This window comes from Electrona antarctica (assembly GCF_951216825.1).
Source record: "Electrona antarctica genome assembly, chromosome: 18".
NCBI classification, from domain to species: Eukaryota; Metazoa; Chordata; class Actinopteri; order Myctophiformes; family Myctophidae; genus Electrona; species Electrona antarctica.
This window is the reverse complement of record NC_136799.1, coordinates 22745803-22764574: the sequence shown is the minus strand read 5'-3', so window position 1 is coordinate 22764574 and position 18772 is coordinate 22745803. Positions and strand designations below refer to the sequence as shown.

Genomic DNA, 18772 nt, shown 5'->3' with positions numbered 1-18772 from the left:
GTCCACAGACGTCTTGGGCTCTGCCCGTGCGGTAATACCAAAGACGTCCACAGACGTCTTGGGCACAAAATGTGTTTTAATGTCAAAGTACTCCACAAACACTCCTAAACAGATACTCTTGACGCGTCACACTAGCAGTGTCCAGTAGACAGACATACTAAAATTGAAGCAGAACTAGTCTTACAGGTCATTACTTGACCAATAAAACACTATCAACAGAAGAATCAAGGCCACGGGTCATATCTGAGTTCCTTTTTTTTACACTCTTACCTGCCAAAACGGAGGTCTCCGTCCTATCAAATAATCCCGCGCATCACCAGATTCATCAAAAGACGGAACATTACGCGTTTGATAACATATCGCACCAGTCTACAGTATGGGAGCGTCGATTGGATGACGTCCCAACCGGAAATGACACCGAATGTTGCCCAACGTGGTCCATTTTAATGGATGGGATGAAAAATCTTAAAACTCTTGATCTAAAATTCTAAATCAATGATTCCAATTCTAACCAAAGATTATGTGCTTGACGGCCCATCACAGTCCCGTCGTTTGTCGCGTTAGAAGTAATCACACCTCCAGTGGTTGGCGATCCCCTCAGGGGTCTTTTGGCTACATCTAGCTAAATCTAGCACCTTCCAAGATGGCGCCGTGCAACCTTGAAATGGGCTCTGAAGCAGCAAATCGCGGGGCGCACTGATTTAATGGTTCCAAATAAGCTGGGCTCGCAGGGTGTTAACTAATTTACCCCCGTACCACCATCTGGTGGCTGAATTGTGTACTCCAGGACTGAATAATCAGGAATGTTATTTAATACACCCAAAACATAGATTTTGTAACCGGCGATCATATCGTTTAGAGAAATTAGGTGCAAATCAAGCTTGTTTTGAACTAAACAGAAGAATCTGTGATATTACAATTCTAAAAACTGTTCCCATAGACCGCATAAGCCAGTGGAATTTTCACTTTGTTTCTTTTTCATCGCACCCAAACCAGAGTGTGGTTGGTACGTGATATAATGCACAACAACCAAGTATATATCGGGCATTAACCAGGGCTTGTGTGGGAGTTCTCTCTTTTGGGTTAAGTCCCATTTCACCCTCTCACTCTAATCCAAAACTTTTCTTACTAGCTTTTCGTGTCTGTACACACACGCACATGCATGTCTCAGTTGTGAGAGACCAGGGAAAGAAAGAAAGGAAGAAAGAGAGGGGGAGAGAGAGAGAGAGAGAGAGAGAGAGAGAGGAAAGAACTAGGAGGGGAAAGAAAGAGAAGAGGAGTGAGAGTCAGGGAGATGGAGAGAGGCAGAGGATCAGGTCGGCCTGGCTGCGTTAGCTGGAGGCTACAGTCTGTGTTGTCATGGTAACAGCGTAGAGGAGGAGGAGGAGGACTCTGGAGCCGGATGAATGTATCCTAAGTGGGGGGTGGCAGCCCTTCTGGCCTCCTAGCCCAGCCCCCCCTGCCCACATTGGACCCAATCTGTGATCAAAACCTTGCAAGAGGAGGAGGCTGAGGTGAACCAGTTGTATACTATACTGGGAACCAAGAGCTGGCAGTGTTTCCTCTGACATTTAAAAAAAATAATTATTTGCACATGCAAATATACATGTAACACTTTCAATAATGCATTGCAGCAGAAGGGGTCGGACGCATTTCGGCCCCAGGCTGCAGCATTTCGGACACGTGTGGGTGTGATTCTCATTAAATGGCAGCTAGTGACCTGCCGGTAATTGGCAATATGATGATAAAATCATCATAAGGGGTGGCAGTGTCTCAGTAGGTCGAGCATGCCATCTGGGACTCAAAAGGCCCTTGCTTTGCCCTTGACATGTTGAAGTGTCCCGAGCAAGACTCATAACACCTAAATGCTACTCTGTGCACTCACCCGAGAAATGCAGGAAAAAAATAATCCCCTCTGGCCTGGGACCAATTACAGCCTACTTTTAGTATTAATGCTCCAGGTTTCATTTCAGGTTTGTGTCCGGGTAGCTCAGTCGGTAGAGCTCTTGCCTTTGGACCACAAGTTCATGGGTTCGATCATGGCCACTGCCAACTCAGCATATGAGTAGTGTGGCTTGGGCACGGCAAGTCAGGCGGGAAGTACTTGGAGCTGCGCATTGTTACAGGGACAGGGACTCCACGTGTTACCGGCTGATACTGACAATAAGCCACTCCCAACCTACTTCTTCTTCATGTAAATAATGCTGCTGCATGATCCTAGTGTCCGATGATATTTTGGAATGTAACAACAAACTGTCAGAGTCTAAGATAATATACATAAATAAATTCATTTCTGGTACCAACTGTACTGTATGTAATTTTGCAACTTTTAATTGTAGGGGCAGACACTCACAAGGCCCTTAATCTTGTAAGAGTTATGAGTCTATTTTAACATGCAATACTGACAACAGGGGTGTTGCAGCATTACAACATTGAGAATCATATTGTACTGAAGTAAGGAATCAATAATGAATTAACCGATTGGTATGGTGTGGCGTTTTGGACAAATCTGTAGGACTAGTAGCAAAGTGTCACACCCGTGTGAAGTGAGGGGCGCTCTTATCATCTTACAACATCGAGGAGGGATCTAACTCTAATATATTTACAGTTGCTATGATTAGGTGATGTAATGATGAACAAACTGTGTCAAAACAAACATTAAATTGTCTTTATTGTTAATGGGATTGAACATTGAACTAAAAACAAACATTAAACCTGTATATTTGTATATATAAAAAAAAGTGAAATGGTGGAAAATCTAGTCAGGCAGAAATGGGAATGGCTATGGGGAGTTGCATCATGATCCAAGGAATCCAATGGGGGAAAATGTGATTGTACGACCTATGGCACTTGAAAGGCCAAAACGCAAGTTCGTACGTACTGTACGTCTGTAATCCATGTACCAGACCAAATATTAATGTTTTCCTCTTTCGCTCTGTGTAATCTTGCCGTGGACATCTCCAGATAGATGATATCTAGAAAGGTCAAAGCCCATTGGCGAGATGTCAATGTATGAGGAGGTTTCGCTGATGACATGTTCAGACTTGAGACTTGCGATCCCTTGGGATCAGTCTGAACTCCCGCACGACCTCAGGTACTGCCAGCCATGACAACCAACAGTGTGCTCACTGCCAAGGATGTCACTAAAAGAATGAATAACAGCAGATACAAGCGGCCGAAATGAATTTTCTCAGATGGGTGGCTGACATTTGCCTTAGAGATATGGTGAGAAGTTCAGTCACACGAGAGACTCAGAGTAGAGCCTCTGCTTCTTCACTACAAAGGAGCCAGCTTAGGTGGTTTGGGCATCTAGTACTGTACTAATGCAAAAAACATCAGTTCTGAGAGTTTAAAGTCAAGAGGCAAGCTTGTATAAGGAGTATTTTCGTGCAAAACTCATGCTTGGAATGGATTCAGCATCATGAAAACCCCCTAGTTTGACATGTCACATGCTACTTAAAGTATAATGAAATTTGGAATTCTTTGCCTTATATTGGTTGTTAATGGTACCCCAACTTTCAGCAGCTGTCAAAAAGCTTCCCAAGGGTGTTGGGTTGGGGGAAAAAATGCTGTGATAGTAGACACCTTTATGAACACATCTGTGAAGAAAGCTAGTGGTAAGCATTTTTTTTGCAGATTTACCACAACTTAAAGGACAACTTTAGTTTTTTTCAACCAAGGCTCATGTTTTAGGTTATTATTAGAGAAAGTAAAAGATTGAAGAGTGTTAATTTTTCTTCATTTGCTGCTTTCTTTCGTTTTAGGGATTTTAGCTGTTTTTGACAGGTGCTGGGGGCATTCGAACAAGGGGCTAAATATGTATTTTTTTACAAAATGTTATAGCGATTTCTTTTTTATTATTTACTATAGTCCTGCTAGACCCCAAGAAATTACATCTGGCCACAAAAGATCACGGGATCTACTGAATGTGTCAAACTGACATATTGAGCCTATGACACACAGTGTGGCTTCCCCCCAGTAGGCCTCCTTCACACTCAGTAGATCCTGTGATCTTCTGTGGCCAGATGTAATTTCCTGGGGTCTATTAGGACTATAGTAAATAATAAAAAAAGAAATCACCATAATATATTGTAAAAAAATACATATTTAGCCCCATGCTCGAATGCCCCCGCCCCCCCTGTCAAAAACAGCTAAAATCCCTAAAACGAAAGAAAGCAGCAAATGACAAAAAATTAACACTCATCTTTTACTTTCTCTAATAACAACTTAAAACTAGGGGTGTGCTGAAATATCGATATGGCGATATATATCCTCCCGCTAATATTGATTATTAAAATAATCGATATATATATATTTGTTTTTAGAAATTTGAAATGTTGTTCATAATGAAGTGATGAACAACATGTTTAGGAAAGGAGGAAATGACAGCTAAAATAAAGCAAATCCCACTCAGATTCCACAGCAACCAGAAGTACTGAATTACTGGATGGTGATTTGTCCAAAGTCTCCAAACAGCTTTGTGGGAATATTTATTTTGTAGTTGCAGATATCGTGATATATCGTTGATGAAATTTCATACAATATATCGCAATATATCGAATATCGTGATATTATCGTTATCGAGGGCCTAATATTGCGATATATATCGTATCGTGAGGAACCCATATCGTCCCACCCCTACTTAAAACATGAGCCTTGGTTGAAAAAAACTAAAGTTGTCCTTTAAGCTAACTAAATTCCATTCTAGCCTTAAAACCTTAATTTACATGTTATTCAATATATTACTTTAGAGCAAAATATATGCTTTTCTAAACCAAGCCCTGTTTCAAAAATGGTTATGTGCTATGTTATTGTATTTTGTGAATTAACTATAGTCTACAGTTTAACCCTTTGATTCTCAGCCATTTTAATTTCAAGGACCCCCAAATTAAATTGATAGAAATTAGCCTAGGCCATTTCATTGTGATTTTCATCTCTGGACTGGGAACCCAGTCTACATGGCCAAAAGCCAGTGTTCATTTAACTCAAGGCTTAAGGCTATAAATGGTATACGCCTAGCAAATCCTCACATCACATCGTATACTAAGTGCATTAGAAAACAAAAAACATATGAGTTAATAGCACAGGCAGACTCTTCACATACTAGAGCATGTCTTAAATAAGTGTCAGAGCTGAAATAGACATGTAAATATGAAATAAATGCTTAAACATGTAGCTAGGTGTAATGTTAGAGACCACAGAAGTGAACCTTTCAAGTCTGTTTTCTCAACTCGCTGTTTTCTGCAAGACATTACTCTATAAGCCATATCTCCAAAACTGGTGGGTTAAACTGAAAACCAATATGTCAATTTGAAACTATTCCCTGCTTTCATATGGCATGAAAAAACGAAAATTCAAAAAAATCTAATGGCAGTCCCTCAGTCAAATTTAGTCACATATTTTGTTGTGCTTTGTTTGTTTACAGCAGTATCGAAAGCAGTACTTCATAGTGCCACCAGAGGGCAGATTACATTTTCTTTGATATAAAGTACCTATGGCATAAAACCCAGATTTATTAATTTATTTTGTATTTACTGTTATTTTTTAAATCTTGTAATATAAAGTAAGCGAAAAGAAGCTCAAAACTATACTCTATGTACACTAATGGACTGTAGAGGCTGCAATAGCAGCATAGGAAGATAAAGTATTGCACATGTTGAAGGTTTATGCATTCACATATTTCTTGTACTGTCCTGGGTTGCAATCCTAGAGATCTGCATGTGAAAGCCAGTGGATCTTGTTACTGGAATGCAACTATTACATATTCACCATATCACAATTATTTTGCATAAACGTTTTCATTCGTCAGTATGAATCATTATTACGGTCTTTTAATCACTTTTATCCGAGTTTCAATTTTTAAATACATTTTGTTTATAGATTTTAAAAGACTTTCAAAAATATCCAAAATAGCTGATCTACGAGCTCATTGTAAATTTGTTGATCAGCGATTTTCGATATTTTTGAAATTTTGTAACGTGCAAAAAGTATCTGGCGAGTTTTTAGTCAGTTTGTGTTTTATTTGGACTATTACTACCAGTCATTGTCAGGGCTGCAACCATCCCAAACTAAAACCTCTGACTTGTGTCCTCCGTATTGTGTACTGTAGGTACTAAATCCAAAGGCTTGACCCCGCAGTGGGACATCATGGCCAAGCGGGTGAGTGAAGTAGGACGTCCTTCGGCTCCCATCCAGGATGAGGTACATGAACTTGACTGACCACTCTGTAGGATGACCTCTATTACAACCCCCCCTTACTGAGGTAAGGCCATACTGCCGCCAAAACTGTCTAGGAATGGAGAGATGGTTGCTGTGCTGTGTTGAAGCAATGCTTTACGGCCGGGAGCAGTCAGTTACTTATTTGTCCCATTCTGCATTTAAAATGGTAGTTATGGTGAGCTTAGCTTATACTGTCAATACATCACTCCCAGGTCCTGAAATGTCTCTTCATGTAATTGGGGGCAAAACCGGCGGTCTCCTAGTAATTGCCATTCTTATTCTTCTGCCATGAAATCTGCCTTCCTATGCATGAAAATGGACAAAACTACACATACTGTAGGTCCAGTCCTTTGCCAAATGTATTCCGCTGGTATTGGGCTAATAGTCCTGATGGATGGTGCCACACTGGCTACAGTAACAGCATAAAGTTTAAAATTGTGAATATTCATGACAATTCAGTCTTTATCCAGACAGTCCTGCTGATTTAACCTCCTGTATTTCTATTTTCTCCTTTTTTCTTTTTTGCCTCCTCAAAATGCCGTCCCCAACTCTTACCTTTGACTACATAAGATCTCTTTTTAATCATGTCTTGTTTTTATCTCCGCCAAGAGGGGAGGAGGATGGTAAAAGGCGTGTTCCTGTGAACCATGGCTGACGGCAGCTGAAGAAAGCGGAAAGATGAGACTGCAGCGTTGGCCACTTCTGTTGGCCAATAGCTCGCCGTGAGTCTATCAGACTTTCAATGATCAACCAATCATCTTTGGAAATGGAAAAATCAAAACTTTGGCTGTGGCCAATCAGAGGACAAGCCTGACTGTACAGGACTGTGTTCATTACTTACATTTCTTGTTATTACTGTCATTGTAAAGTTATGATTATTGTTATTATAATTTCATTTGTTTGTTTTTTTGTACCAATTATAACTCAGATGCTTATCAGTTAATTGTTGAACAAAACGATGAAACTTGAGAAGTTTCATGAAAATGCTTGCAGAAGCCCTGTGGAAAAGGGTGGAAGGACTGTAATATAAGCCACTTGCATCTCTGTTGTTTTTTGTTTGTTTTTTTAACAAGGTAAATTACGGAGGAGTTGAGCTTGTCTTCTGTTCATTGAATTTTGTTTTGAATGCTTTATGGGATTCTTCTGTTTTGTGAGCCGGCCCTACTCTTTGGCCTGAGAGGTTTAACTTATTGAGAAAGACTTGCTGTTTTTTCTACCTTTTTCACAAGTAATGCATCTATGCTTCGATGATGTAATTAAAAAAGATAATTGATCTTCCCTCTCTTCTGTGGGCTCTGTGGAAAGATATTGTGTGTCAGGACTTTTGAATTTATCTTTTCTATTGGCTCTAGATTTGTGCTCAACACACCTACGTCTCCTTTGAATACACAACAATGTCTACAAGGTTATGGTAAACCTAACAAACACTAACATTTAACAGTTGCCTCAATGATGGTCGCTCTGTAACCGATCCTGAATGTTACCGAGTTATGCGACTCGTACATAAAAATGATCTCCCGGACGGCTGAAGCTGTGCCCAAGGTTTTACAACCTTGGGCAATGACAAATGCCGGGCGATAATTTGTTCATCACATACTGTAACTGTAATTATTCACAGAGACATTAAGAAAGTAGCGACTTATATAACTTGTTAACCAGTGTCCCCCAGAGGTCTCCTTTTTCCCCCTCCTCTATACCAAATATATTCACCAAAAATAGCCGATCTCCAAACTTACAGTAGTATGTCATGTTGCAATGCATTGTGACCATGTACATGGTAGTATTTTGTGACTGTCTGAATGTTCGCCCCCTGAATAGGGACACAGACACTAGGGTTCAAGTGTCAACAAGGAACTCGTTGGCAATGGCAAACAAAATGGCAGATTCCTTGATCCCGTGTGGGGAGGCAGGTGCTGCTGGTGGGGCCTGCCCTTGATAACAGCCATTCTGTGAACTGTCTAAGGTTGCTGTTTTCCACTCTGTGTTTTGGTTCCTTTGTGCCCAGATAAACTCAGAATTCGATCACACTATCTGCAGCAACTATGTTTGGCAGGTGCTTTTAGGCCATAGTTGACATGTTGAGTTCCTTCTGCAGCAAGGTTACTCTCAAGTGACCGTTAAGCGCACTGTGGTGCTTCAGCTTGCACTGATTGGTCAGCCAGCTGTGTTTATCAGGCTAGCTGACCAATCAGGCTCATCACCCTGTTGGTTATTTTACAGTAACACCCCCTCATGATATTTTGCAATTCTGTTTTAAACCAAATTGTTCTCCATGATTCTATAACAAATGGGTTTGTCTTCTAAATGTACCATTTGTCAGCCAAGCGCACGTGTGGAAATCATGAAAATATGTTGTGGACGACATATTGGCAAATGTTGCCCTAATAAGTGCAACATGACTATTTCCCCAAAATATTGGGTTCAACGCATATCATTTTTTAGATTATTAGTTCTTCCTTCGGCGGTAATGCAGTTTTCAGCTTCATTCAGCGGATTCAGATGGTTATGTTGATGGTTCGTTGTCCTGCTCAAGTCGGGGACAGTTTGACATGCACCGGGGGCCAGGAGGCGTACCAGTGACCTTCCTATTACTAGATGGCCTCTCTACCCATTTTGCTATGGCTGCCAATAATGTTATAGAGTGCTTTTCTTGCAGTGGGTTTGGTTTCGTCATGTAGAGTGCATGGTCGATGGGGAACACGTGAAAAGCAAAATGTTTCGTGATCACCTTAGACTATCCATTTTTATGAGGGCCTGTGGAAAATGTCATCCTGAATCCATTTCAGTGCCTAAAGGCCCATTTGAGATATCAGGCTATCGAGCCAGCCTTGGCATACAGCTAACATCATTATCGTTCTCTTCAAACTACTGAGTGACCATTTGTGTATTACTGAAAGGGACATTGTCTATTGGAAGACACCACCTGATCTAGACAGAACCGATAATAGATGACGATGATTACTCGGAATTGAAATTTGTTTGGTAACATAGCTATTAATATGCCATTTAGTTGTTGATCTAATTGATCTTTATCTTAAGTGCTTTCAGTCCAATTAATATATAAAACATATATAACAATTGAACCCTGACCTTGGGCAGCTGGTAATATGGCTATGTGTCATATTATGACGTTTACATGGTTGAATGATTGTGTATAATTGTACTGTACTGCATCTTGCACTTACAAACAAAACTCTTTGGTCACTGACACCAGTTACTGTTATGGAAAATTATTGATCATTTCCAAGGCCTAAAATGTTTGGTAATTTGACATAATACCATATTATGGGGGACGAATATTCTGTGTTGATGCATAATTTGTGTACTTTTATACTATCTTTCATTTTATGAATTGTCATATTTGACAATGTGAACAATATTTTTCAGTCACTATATGGCTTAGTTGACCGTGATATTGCCTAGCTACTAGCCTGCCAACATTCTATTTAGTGTCAACTAAAATAATTTGTGTGAAAATATTATTTTGTTTATATGTGATTTTGAAATGGAAAACGGAAAGTAATCTGCCTAGTGGAACTGCAGTCTCTTCCTTCCTGGTAACATAAAAGGCTTCAGTATGAATGAGGTCACAAAACTATCTCTGGGAGTCGGGTGTGATGGTAGCTGACCGACCGGATAGACTACTTAACTAGAGCATTGCCTGCATAATTTAGATTGCACCGTGTCCAGCAGTGTGTAGCATGTCCGCTCTACCCTCCCCCAATGTCTATGCTGTCCTATCTGAATGAAGCATAGAAGACAGAACTACATAAAACTAGATCAACCAACCGCACACGCCAAATCTAGCTGTACTTACAAAATATCCATTAACCAATCAAGTAGTTGTGAAATCGATTACAACAGGTACCATTGTTGTAATAATGACATTACCTCTGCAACGGAATAACTCGAACCGATGACCAGACTTTCATGAAACGTGGTGGGTGTGAACAGTTTGCTCACCCAAAGACACAATTAACCACTTTCAACCTTCCCTAATTTGTGCATTTCATAGGTGAAAAGTGCCCAAGAAATTAACAGAATCTTCACAAATTGTGCAAGTTCACAGCATGTTGTATCGTATGATGAAGTACTGTAATATGCTCTGGGGTTTAACTGGTTTGCTTGGGTCAAAAAGGTTGAGGTCCAGGTCAAAATCATTAACTGATGGTTAGACTAGATTTTCATGAAACGTGGTGTACTGTATGATCAGTAGGCTGTCCTGAAGAGATGATTCACTTTGAAAAGGTCAAAGAACAAGGTCACAGGGCGGGTCAAAATCACATCTTTCTATCTTTCTTTTTCATATTTTGTTGCATAAAGGTGCAGTGGAGAACATGTATTTCCATGATGTTTCTAATTTATCTGAACATAGTGTGATGTTAAAGGGTACAATTGCTTTTCCTTATTTTCTGTCATGTTACAATGTTGGAACACACTCTTAATGTTCTGTGTTGCTAAATGCCTAGCATGGCTCTACCTACTAGGGGTTTGAGCTTCCGTTCACCCATGTAAACCACATGGAACCCTTACATCCCAATTCTGGGCATGCCAATAAGTAAACATTCTACAAAAAGAATGGAATAGTCAACGAAAAAAGCAGATTCTTAAGCAGGTGGGAAGAGGGATCCATTCAGTACTTCTGATTCGATGCCTTTGTGATGGCATTTCTAACTGGATGACATACTACAGTATGTAGATTCTGATTGGAAGGCTTTTCAATGGTAGTTTTGATTGGATGATATAAATGGAAATTATGATGGGATAATGGATATCTTAGCAACTTTTGTCATTCTGATTGGACAGTTTTGTTAATGTTTCTTTTGCGGCTTTCGCCTTTATTTTACATTTTTTATAGAGGGATAGACAGTAGGCTGACAGGAAATGGGGGAGTGACATGCAGTAAAGGCCGTCGGGATCGGGAGTCGAACCCGCGGCACACTGCCAGACTCGGACTACCGGCCAAGGTGCCTGGACCGCTGAGCCCAGGCCAGATTGGACAGTCAATGAGGCCTAACAGTTATTTTTAATTGGATGGCTATAAAGCGATTATGATTGGATCCATTTATAAAGGTGATTGTGATCAGAAAGAACTTCTGCTTCTAAGTTTTTGTGGTGACAAGGCGGTCCTTTTTCCAAAATAGAGGAGCGCTTGAGCCGTCATGAAGTTTATCACACTGATGATGTCATTGGTGTCAAGTGATATGTCCAGACTGAATTCTCACTCAAAGCAAGTATAATTAGTAAATGTGGCACCTCTCACTTGCTTGTGACACCTGATATCGACAGGTCACAGTTCACACCACTGCACACTCCTAAAATATTCATCCTCTGAAAGGCTAGTAGTGACAATAAATAGGAATTGGAAGGATCACTTAAAGGTATATTCAGTGATTTCTCTTCATTCTAATATCACTTATTTTTTCTTTTTATTTGGATAATCCTTCCTACTATAGAGTGTGCTGACCATAGGAGTTCCTCCCTGTCCCCAGTAAAAAAAAACCTAGTTTCAGTTTTGGTGGCGGGTGGCAAAGCCTTCATCCAATCAGGATGAGGGGCCTTCCTCCAATCATGTGTGGGGGCGGGACTTGGTGCACATGCTGTTGCACTTACCCCCACTGTAGAGCGTGTGCATGTGCACATTTTGTTACTGGGGCGGACTGGGTGGTTTTCCAAATCACCCAAATCACTGAATGCTCCTTTAAAGTGGCTGATCTCTTGACCCCGTCTCAGACCTACTTGGGTAGTTCTAAAGTCTTCTGTTGGAAGGTGTGTAGCAACTGTAATAACTGCTCATAATGTAATAAGGGCTCACATCCCTGTATTATTGGCTCCAAAATAATGTTTTTGTGGATGAATGCCTCTCTTGCCATCGTCAGGTTATTATTGGACGTCTCTCAGTCCCGATTGGCAAAACTTCTTCCACTGCTGTTTAAAACTGGTTCATGGATGAAAGTAGGCATTACAGTTGAAACTTGGTGTCTGTCTCATCTAGCAGTCCGGGAAAAGGATAAGGTTAATATTGCTGTGGAGAAAACTACTCGTCGCTCTTTATTATGTGTATATATGTATGTATGTATGTGCTCTGATTGGTCACCCACAACTCGGGTGAGCGAAATGTAATTCAAACCGATAAGGTCCACACACTCAGGGATATACTGTGTGTAAGTATGTATGTATATATTATTTTGCAGATTAGTCTGGTTTCCAGGCTAGTGTACTCTGTACTGTGTAGCCTATACATTATACTCTATACTGTGGCAATGAAAGGGTTAACCGATGCGAGCGCTGTGTGTGTGGACCTAGAGTGATTGCGTCTCTCTGAGCATGTGCTGTTGACGCTGCTGCAGTGAAGTAAAATGTGTACATTTTCATCGGCGAGCAGTGAGACTGTGAAGAAGCCGGTAACATCCCGGGCGGACAACAGACGAGTCAAGTGTCCTGACTGCATATCCCACCGAAAGTGACATCTTTCAGCCTGCATCTCCTGGAAGCGACTGCAGACACCCAATTCACGGAGTCAAGGTAATATAAAACAAGAAAAAGAAATACAGAAATTGTGAAAATGTGCTGGCGATTATTAATTTCGTCCCGTCCCGTTATAGCCTATACCTCTGTTGTTGCAGTGTTGCCAACTGGTGATTGTTGGAACTGGTCGTGGATGTGTGAATGTTTAGCACCGGGCAGCTATTTAAAACAAATATTTCGGTGATTTAAAAAAATATATATATTATTATTTTCTTTTTGAATATCGCGTTGATCTGAGTTTAGGTCAAATTTGATGCTGGACTGACGATTGTTGGCCACATGGCATATGTGCCAGTGTCACTATTTTTCTTGTGCGTCTCACTTCTGCAGACTTAGTAGGCTATATTATAACCAACAGGCAGCAGCACAAAATTGTCTCAATATTCTAGACATCTCATCTGGCAGACTGGCATAGTAGGCTACGGTACCAAAGGCTACCGTAGGCTATACACCTGTTATAGGCTAATAATTGGATGACACCATCTAAGAAAGAACTCCGTAGTAGCCTACCACTACTCTGTCAGTCTGTCTATGGGGCAAATGGCCAATGTGTTAGAAACGAGTGATAATAACTACAGACCTAATTCGTCACACAGCCCCGTAATTTTGGTTGTTGCTTCTTGAAGCCGATGCGGTGTAATTAAAAGGGTATAGCCCTAGCCCTACTGCACTGCTCAACAGCTGCACTGGAGGGACCGAGGGAGGGAGGGTGAGAGAGAGAGAGAGAGGCATCCGCAGCGTAGGGTGACCAGATGTCCCCCTTTGCGTGGGACAGTCCCTCATTGCCAGGACTTTTCAGGCGTCCCTTGAGACCATGTCCCACATTCAAATGCCCTGTTGTAAAGCTCTCATTGTCTTTTTCCTGCAAAATGTAGCCTACTATTAAGTCTGTTAAAATAACATGAGAAATATCCCCTAGGCTATGGTACCAAGTCAGCCATACTACCCGGCCATGACCAAAATTTGCATTTAAAACCAAATGTGAGATCATAGGGGTTTAATAATAAAATGATAGGCATTATTAGGCCTATGGTCGAATATGACATCAACGCATTTGAGTAATAAATTGCTAACGTCCCCCCGGTTCCACACAAACACTACTGTCCCTCAAATTAACAGTTACAGAACAACAACAGGTAAAGTGCTTGTCTATGAAGTCTATGTAATAGTGGCTCTGCAGTGCAGGGTGACATGTTTGAACTGCATGGCCAGGAGCTTGAAACAGAACCTGTATTCTCAGTTGAGATTCTGGTTGGTTTACATTACTGGTCAGTAGTCAGGCTGCATTCAGGTGTTAATGGCAATACCAAAATAAGTCGGAAGTCCATGAGCCAGAGGCTTTGCGCACTGCAAGCGTCGGTTGCCAGTGCATGGGACCAGTTTCCTTTCCAGGACGAATTAGGATGACTTTGACTATTGAAAAGCACTGTTAGTGTTACGGAGTAGTCTGCGTATATCACGGTATGTAAATAGATCTGCAATATCTTAAAACAATCATAACTTTATTTTGCTGTTAAATAGACATGCTTTCATATGTTGGGTGGTCAGGAATCAGGATTGGACTCAAAACCCCTGTTATCCAATTCCACTTGACTTTCTGCAGTATTATCCACTCTTGCAGAGTAGACTTTTCAGTCTTAATTGTGTCATTGACACAATAATAGGACTATTTATAACTATATCTATATATACAAGTGAGAAGTTGTACCCAACCCAGGAAAAGGGACCCAAAGTCACACACTGCATACATCACTGACACGTCACTGACACACTGCAACACACTACACTCACACGGCAGTCACGTCACACACTTACCCTCCGCGTCGTTCGGCCGCTATCTCCTCATATCGCGCCGAACGCCGCCCCTCAACACCAACCGCGGAACATCACTCATTGCACTGACACCAACGTTGCCTCCCTTCCACACCCACGCCGGCATTGTATCTCTTCACAACAAACAATATCTCCCCAAGCACCCACACCCCCGCACGCACACACTCACATGTTGCCAGGTCTATGAAAACAAGCCCAGAAAAAATGCCATTCAACACGCTACTTACAACTCGCTTACAATTCGCGGACCTGGCAACACTGCATCCCGTGATTCCCCTCTTTTCATTGGCTGCACCGCCAACATTGATGCCACTATGTAAACAACACCGCAAACCCTGACTTCCTACAGCCTACAGCCTATACTTACACACACTACCACTCGCTTACAATACGTGGACCTGGCAACACTACATCACCCCTTCCCAATGGCTCACAACCCCACCACGTGACCCAGTGGCGGCCGGTCCATAGGGGGCGCTGGTGCGCCGCACCACCATGCACAACCCCTGAATAAAACGTGAATAAGAATGACGGAGAAACGACATCTGCAGCCTGTAATTTATTTAAAATTAGCAATCCAGAAACGTCAATATTCTATAATATAAGGAACCACTAACCAAAGGCAGTGATTACAAGTTGTATTATGCTGCCACGTTGTATTCTGCTGCCATGAAATGTCACATGTTGTTTACGTTGTGTGACGTTTCTGATTGGTTACTGAGTGTCACATGTTGCTGCGCGTTCATCTGGAGCATAGATATATATAAACACTAGATGGCTCAAGGCGGAGTTTCTGACGTCGTTCACCCGGCAGCCATCTTACTTCGGGGCTACAGTACAGTATGTTCAATGGCAGCTCAAACATAAACAGTCATAACTCGCTCAAATCTTGACGGATTTACAAACGGGTTGGTTTATTACAAACGTTGTCAACGTGGCTATGATTCAGACTTCAATACAAACGATAGAAAGCCACTGGGTCGAAAAATGTGTGCGATTATTCACACCACAAACCACTTGGGGGCAGCATAAACATCACAACACAGTTTGACATATAGTTTAACACACAGTCAACACAGATGCTAGAAAAACATGAATGATGAGCCACATGGAGCCAGGTAAAGATAATAATTCATTTTCATAATGGAACAACAAGACAATGACAAAAAAAACATGTAGCCTCAATCTACATGGAAAATGCAGTGAAATTAGCCATGTTTGGCAATGCCATGTTTATTTTGTATTTTTAAAAGCCTTCCATTGAATGTGATGATACCTATAGTGCATGTTTTCTTGATATTTTCATAGCGCCCTCTCTAGGACAAAAGTCACCAGCCGCCACTGACGTGACCCACGTGTTTTTCGTGATACCTTTCACACTTCCGGAAACACTACCGGAAGTTACACAGTACACACACACACACACACACACGCGTGCACACACACACAGTGTACAGCCTGCCGGAAACCAAACGTAGAAGAAGAACAACAACAACACAGGTTCTACACTGATTCTAACTTGGACGGAGAGCACCGCGATTACATACACAGTTACAATAATGCAAACACGACCGTGTCGACACCTGACGTCGTACAATCAGGACGAACCGAGGCGCATATATGGATAAGAACAACAACACTACACGCGCGCGCGCGCACAAGCTGCAGCACAAAACAGCTACATACAACGCGTGTCACTGTGGACTTCTGTATCTGGGGACTTCTGTATCGCAACGCGGGGCAACGCAACTCTGGGATGAGCGGGCCGAAGGCCCGCGAAATTCTAGTAGCCTACACCGGGATTCCCGGCATGGGAATCCCAAGATGGGATATTAGGGCAAGCCGTTCTCTCTGCTATAGTACTACCATGAATCAACTCTTTGGCCATCTGAAGGCTGGATAAGCAGATTGTTGCTATTATTCCATACTGCATTTTCATTTGCATTGCCTTCATTAATGCGGCAAAAGGCAAAATGTTTTACCAGGCATGCTAGAAACATCTCCTTGCTTCACAATGTCACAGATAGAGCTACACACATACTGTATGTGTGCTGCACATATCCCACAGTTCCTATTTCATTGTGGGATTTTGACAAAAGAATAATACTGATACTGAATGATATATATTTTTTCTTAGTGCTATTCAAATTGATTTTACTTACAAAAAATAATAGCTGGTTTAGGTTTAATTTGATGAGATGTTTGACTGATTTCTGTGGGCACTACACTGGTCCATCCTATCAGAGGAAGATGTACAGCTCCCCGTTGCCCCAGCAGGGCAGGCAACATTGATTATTACACATTGTCAACAATAATGATTAAACCTCTTTTTGCCTGATGACAGATTAACCTGCGTGTACCGTACATCCTCTCTGTCAAAGAAATGAATGATGTGGACCATGTTAGAGTAAATCTCTTCCATTTAGCTTGCTATAGAAGACGCTACATGACCCACATGCAATTCGTGCCAGGGGGGCTTAGCGCAGCTACGTCTTAAGGTCTTTCATTAAACACAGGGTTCAAAGGCTGTTACACTGTCAAATCATCTGTGTTAATTTGACTGAGAGTTTACCCTCAGAAATACAAATGGACAAATGAACACTGATGAGTTTGCTGTATATGTATAGGAGAGGCCGAGAGGGGAAGGAGAAGGAGGAAGGATGAGGGAGAGAGTGGAAGCAAGAGAGAGTTGAAGTGATGAGATAAAAGTGCTGAACATCAGATTTGAAAAAAAACTAAAAGGTGAGGCAAAGCAGAGAGGAGTGAAGGCAGAGGCAAGGTGTGAGACTTAAGGCTCATTCATAGGTGACCACCGAACTACAACATGACGTCACAAGCCGCAGTGCTTTAAAAAGAGCAAACCACCGCCACCGCTCCAGCCCTTCTCTGTTTTTACTCACCACCGCTCAACGTTATTTCAGCTCCGGTGGTCAGCTCACCACCGGAGCGGTGGTCACCTCACCACCGAAAATCCAGACTATGAATAGGCCTTTAAGGCTCATTCATAGTCTGGATTTTCGGTGGTGAGGTGACCACCGGAGCTGAAATAACGTTTCAAGCAGTGGTGAGTAAAAACAGAGAGAAGGGCTGGGGCGGTGGCGGTGGTTTGCATTTATTTTATAAGCAGTCATTGCTATAGTGTTTGTTCTGTAATGTTCAGGTCAGGACACCAATGGTATGCAATCAGGAGAGAGAACTCATACAGGATAGAATAGATAGACAAGTGAAGTTGGAAATGGTGACACAAAGAAGTGAGCTAACACAATTGGAAGTGAAACTATAAAATTTAAATGGGTACTGTCTCCCAATTAGATGAAATTGGCAACCTACCTGAAAAGGTACTTTTTATTTATGAAAGAATTGAAGAGGCACTCGGTAGCAAAGATTACTATCAGAATATAGAGCTTTAGCCTTTTAACATGACTTTTAAGATGATTGATAGCACACAGGGGGAAACACTGAGGATAGTTGTAAAATTATGAACACTAGACCTGTACGTGCCTGTCGGCCATCGGCCTACTTGAGAGCGCTGCAACTTGGGAACCTAATAATACCCGTTGTCAACTTGTCATAGCACCCGTTTTAACTATATGTCTGTCTGTGTCTGACATGAAGATCTCTGTATCTGCCTGTGTCTGAAGAGTGCAAACTGACTGTGAAAAGTGGAGTGGTTAAGTAATCAATTTGCAGGTGTGGGGTTGCCATGGCAATCAATTGGCTGAGGCAGAGGCTGGAAATTGCACAGGTGAAGGGACTTTGGCTCATTAGGCCCACTGGCAGAGCCTGACCAGAGCCTTTTGGGGTGGTTCTGGAGAACCGTGGGTCCGACCGACTCAATACCGGGCACTGCACTCCCTGCAGGGGTGTGGAACGCGTGTGTCGAATTTGAAGTCGGTGGGGCAAACGGTTCCCGAGTGCATTACAACCGTACACACACGCACGCACGCATGCACGCACGCACACAGAGACGTGGCGCATTTATAGTAGGATGTACACATTGCTACTGTATGTACTTAGAGATATTCAGTAATGGACTATGGACTAGGCTATAATTAGAAGCCTTCTCTTGAATCTCTTCAGATACATCTCCACCCACCTACTGTACTACACTGTGCAAAACAAGGTTGAAAAGCTGTTATATATAGACAGATGCCATGTCATTATTGACATGGCATCCTAGTGTTTATAGTTT

The 18772-nt window shown here is 41.8% G+C and overlaps 1 protein-coding gene across 4 annotated transcripts in view; it reads left to right on the top strand.

Annotated features, from left to right (window-relative positions):
• mta1 (metastasis associated 1) overlaps positions 1-7493 on the top strand; it is a 77728-nt gene extending 70235 nt beyond the window's left edge. The window contains exons 17-18 of one of the 4 annotated variants that reach the window (XM_079528928.1): positions 6110-6201; positions 6829-7493. In XM_079528928.1, coding sequence (XP_079385054.1) covers positions 6110-6201; positions 6829-6846 — 110 coding nt within the window. In that variant the 3' untranslated portion in view covers positions 6847-7493. Of the gene's footprint in view, positions 1-6109; positions 6263-6789 lie in introns of all 4 variants that reach the window. The other 3 variants (XM_079528929.1, XM_079528927.1, XM_079528926.1) reach the window with 3 other exon arrangements.
• The last annotated feature ends 11279 nt before the right edge of the window (positions 7494-18772 follow it).